Source organism: Sinocyclocheilus anshuiensis, unplaced genomic scaffold (assembly GCF_001515605.1).
Source record: "Sinocyclocheilus anshuiensis isolate Anshui unplaced genomic scaffold, SAMN03320099.WGS_v1.1 scaffold1849, whole genome shotgun sequence".
NCBI classification, from domain to species: domain Eukaryota; kingdom Metazoa; phylum Chordata; class Actinopteri; order Cypriniformes; family Cyprinidae; genus Sinocyclocheilus; species Sinocyclocheilus anshuiensis.
Window position 1 is genome coordinate 250,605 of NW_015541038.1, and position 2,887 is coordinate 253,491.

The 2,887-nt window shown below is 49.0% G+C and overlaps 1 protein-coding gene across 2 annotated transcripts in view; it reads left to right on the plus strand.

The window, feature by feature from the left end:
- Positions 1 to 2,887, plus strand: part of crocc (ciliary rootlet coiled-coil, rootletin) — a 25,930-nt gene that overhangs the window by 8,503 nt on the left and 14,540 nt on the right. For both annotated transcript variants that reach the window (XM_016488912.1, XM_016488913.1), the window contains exons 12-19: positions 115 to 264; positions 339 to 538; positions 615 to 797; positions 875 to 1,019; positions 1,616 to 1,762; positions 2,004 to 2,234; positions 2,321 to 2,514; positions 2,593 to 2,720. In XM_016488912.1, coding sequence (XP_016344398.1) covers positions 115 to 264; positions 339 to 538; positions 615 to 797; positions 875 to 1,019; positions 1,616 to 1,762; positions 2,004 to 2,234; positions 2,321 to 2,514; positions 2,593 to 2,720 — 1,378 coding nt within the window. The remainder of the gene's footprint in view (positions 1 to 114; positions 265 to 338; positions 539 to 614; positions 798 to 874; positions 1,020 to 1,615; positions 1,763 to 2,003; positions 2,235 to 2,320; positions 2,515 to 2,592; positions 2,721 to 2,887) is intronic.

A 2,887-nucleotide genomic window follows, 5' to 3' on the forward strand; every position in this document is an offset into this window, starting at 1 on the left:
CACACTCTCTCACACACACACACTCTCTCTCACACACACACACAGAGACACACACACACACACACATGCCAGTCACTACTTCACTGATGTGTGTATTAATGTGTGTGTGTGTAGCTGGTGTTCTCGGACAGTGGCGGTGTGGACGGAAACACTGAAGAGTCTCTGCTGCCGCTGCTGCGCTCTTCATCATCATCAGCCATCATCCCTGACAGCTGTCTGTCTGCACTGCGCTCCGCTCTGACCAGCAGACAGATCCAGCTACAGGTACACACACACACACACAGAGAGACAGTATACGCTCTGTGATCCGCTGTCTATCACAGTGTGTTTGTGCGCAGGAGCTGCGAGAGCGTCTGCAGTCTGCGCAGTCTTCAGTGCAGCAGCTGCGCAGGCAGCAGGGGGAGGCGGAGTCAGGCCGACGGGAGGCGGAGCTCCGTGCCCAGACGCTGCAGGGCGAGAGAGACGAGGCTCAGAGAGAGAGAGAGACCGCTGTGAGAGAGAGAGACCGACTGAGACAGGAGAGAGACACGCTGAGCAGGTGAGACGCGTCACACGACCTGTCAATCAACCTGAGTCATGTGACCAGTGACCGGACCTGTCTGTCTCTCTGTCAGTGAGAAGGACGCGGCGGATAAGGCTGCGCAGGCGGCGCAGACGCAGATGCAGGTGCTGCAGCTGGAGTGTGACAGGCTGCAGCTGGCCATCACGTCTGCGCAGAGAGAGCGCGAACACGAGCGAGAAGAGAGAGACACCGCCGCGCTGGAGAGAGACCGAGCCCAATCAGAGACGGACAGACTGTGAGTCTGACGCGTGTTTGTGTCTGAGCGAAGCGCGAGTGTGTGACGTGTTACTGACGTGTGTGAGTGTGTGTCAGTCAGCAGCTGTGGGAGGAGTCCGAGCGTCGCGCGTCTTCACTGCGCGCTGAACTGGCGGTGCTGAGGGAATCTATCCAGCAGTGGGCGACAGACAGGCAGCTGATGCAGGCTGAGAACAGACAGCTGAGCGACGCGCTCAACAGGGTCAGACACGCACAAAAGCATCGTTCGCCAACTATGGTCACAAGTTCCTTAGTTACCAACATAATACTGAATGTTGAGAAAAGCACTATATAAATGCATTGAATTGTTATAATATTTTATTGTTATTACTTTACTTACTTTAGTGTAATATTTTTATTTAGTGATTATAAGCATAATAAAAGTAATTATAATTATTATTTTGTATTTTTTGTGATTTGGCTACAAACAAGCACAACAAACTTCTTGTTTAAGTTGCATTTTAAATTGCAATCACAGTTTTGATCAGAAAAATCACAATTATTATTTTGCCCAGATCATGCAGCCCTACTCTGCAGTATGTATATAATAGTAATATTTCTTAATTTGTGTACGATTTTTATTTAGCAATATAAAAACACAATAATAATAATAATTATTATGATTATTAATGTCATGATAAAGTCGTATTTTTGGCCAAATTGTGCACCCTGCAAACAGGCACAGCAAACTTGGCTCAATTTTAGTCAGAAAAATACAATTAGATTTCCCCAAATACTCTCTAGTATGCATACTTCATATGTGGTGATTGACGTGTGTGTGTGTGTGTGTGTGTGCAGAGCGGGAGCAGTCATGCTGAACTCTCTCTAGTGCTTACCAAGCTTCACTCGGAGGAGTCGTCACTCAGAGATTCTCTCGCTAAGATGAGCGGCATTAACGAGAGTCTCGCGCAGGACAAATCTGACCTCAACAGCCTCATCATACAGGTACCAGACTCACACAATTACGCACGCGTACATTTAACTGAAGTTTCACAACTTCACATCACACAACTTATATCACATGTTATATTAAACATTAAATGATTTTTGTCAGGGTTTGATTTTACCCATCAGGGTTTGTTTTGATCATATTACTGGTTAATATTATTTGTATAGTATTTATAGAGAGTAAAGGTGTTTCAGTGACAAATTAACCAATGATATTGGTCTATTGAATGATTGACAGCTGGAGGAGGAAAAGAATGCATTGCTGTCTCAGCGAAGAGAAGCAGAACAAGAGAAACTGACCATCAGAGATGAGCTGGTCCGCTCCGAGCAGGACCGACTGGAGCTGGACTCTCTCCGTCTCGCTCTCCACCAATCACTGCAGGAGTCTGAGCTGGCCAGGGCGGGGTTGGAGGCGGAGCTACAGTCGCTGCAGGCAGACAGAGCCAAACTCCAGGACAGAATCACACAGGTGACAGTCTCGCTCTCTCTCTCTCTCTCCATCTGTCCCTCAGTGCCTCATAAACAGTTTCTGATGTGCTGCTGTCAATCAAACAGCTGATTGGTGAGGTGGGTGGTTTGGAGGCGGAGCTCGGTTCTGTCCGCGGTGAAGGAGACAGGCAGAGCACCGCTCTCGAGGAGGCAGTGTGTGGGCAGGCGGAGCTAGTGCGAGAGAGGGCGGGGCTTCTGGTTCAGCTGACGGCGTCAGAGAGAGAGAACGCCGCCCTGACGGAGGAGCTCGCCGCCTTCAGGTGAGACCGAACACATATGTGTCATGATGTTAGTGTGTTAATATATGCATGTGTGTTTCATTAACTGAGTGTGTGCAGGACGGAGCGGGAGAGTCTGGAGACGAGTCTGTTCGAGCTGCAGCAGCAGATAAATCAGATCGAGTGTCGATGCGAACAGCTGGAGTCAGAGAACCAGAACCTGAGACTTCGCACTGACAGCATGATGGGTAATTGAGAGAGAGACAGGTGCATGAATGAGAGTGAGACAGGTGCATGAATGAGAGAGTGAGACGGGTGCATGAATGAGAGAGTGAGACGGGTGCATGAATGAGAGAGAGAGACGGGTGCATGAGTGAGAGAGAGACGGGTGCATGAATGGGAGAGAGACGGGTGC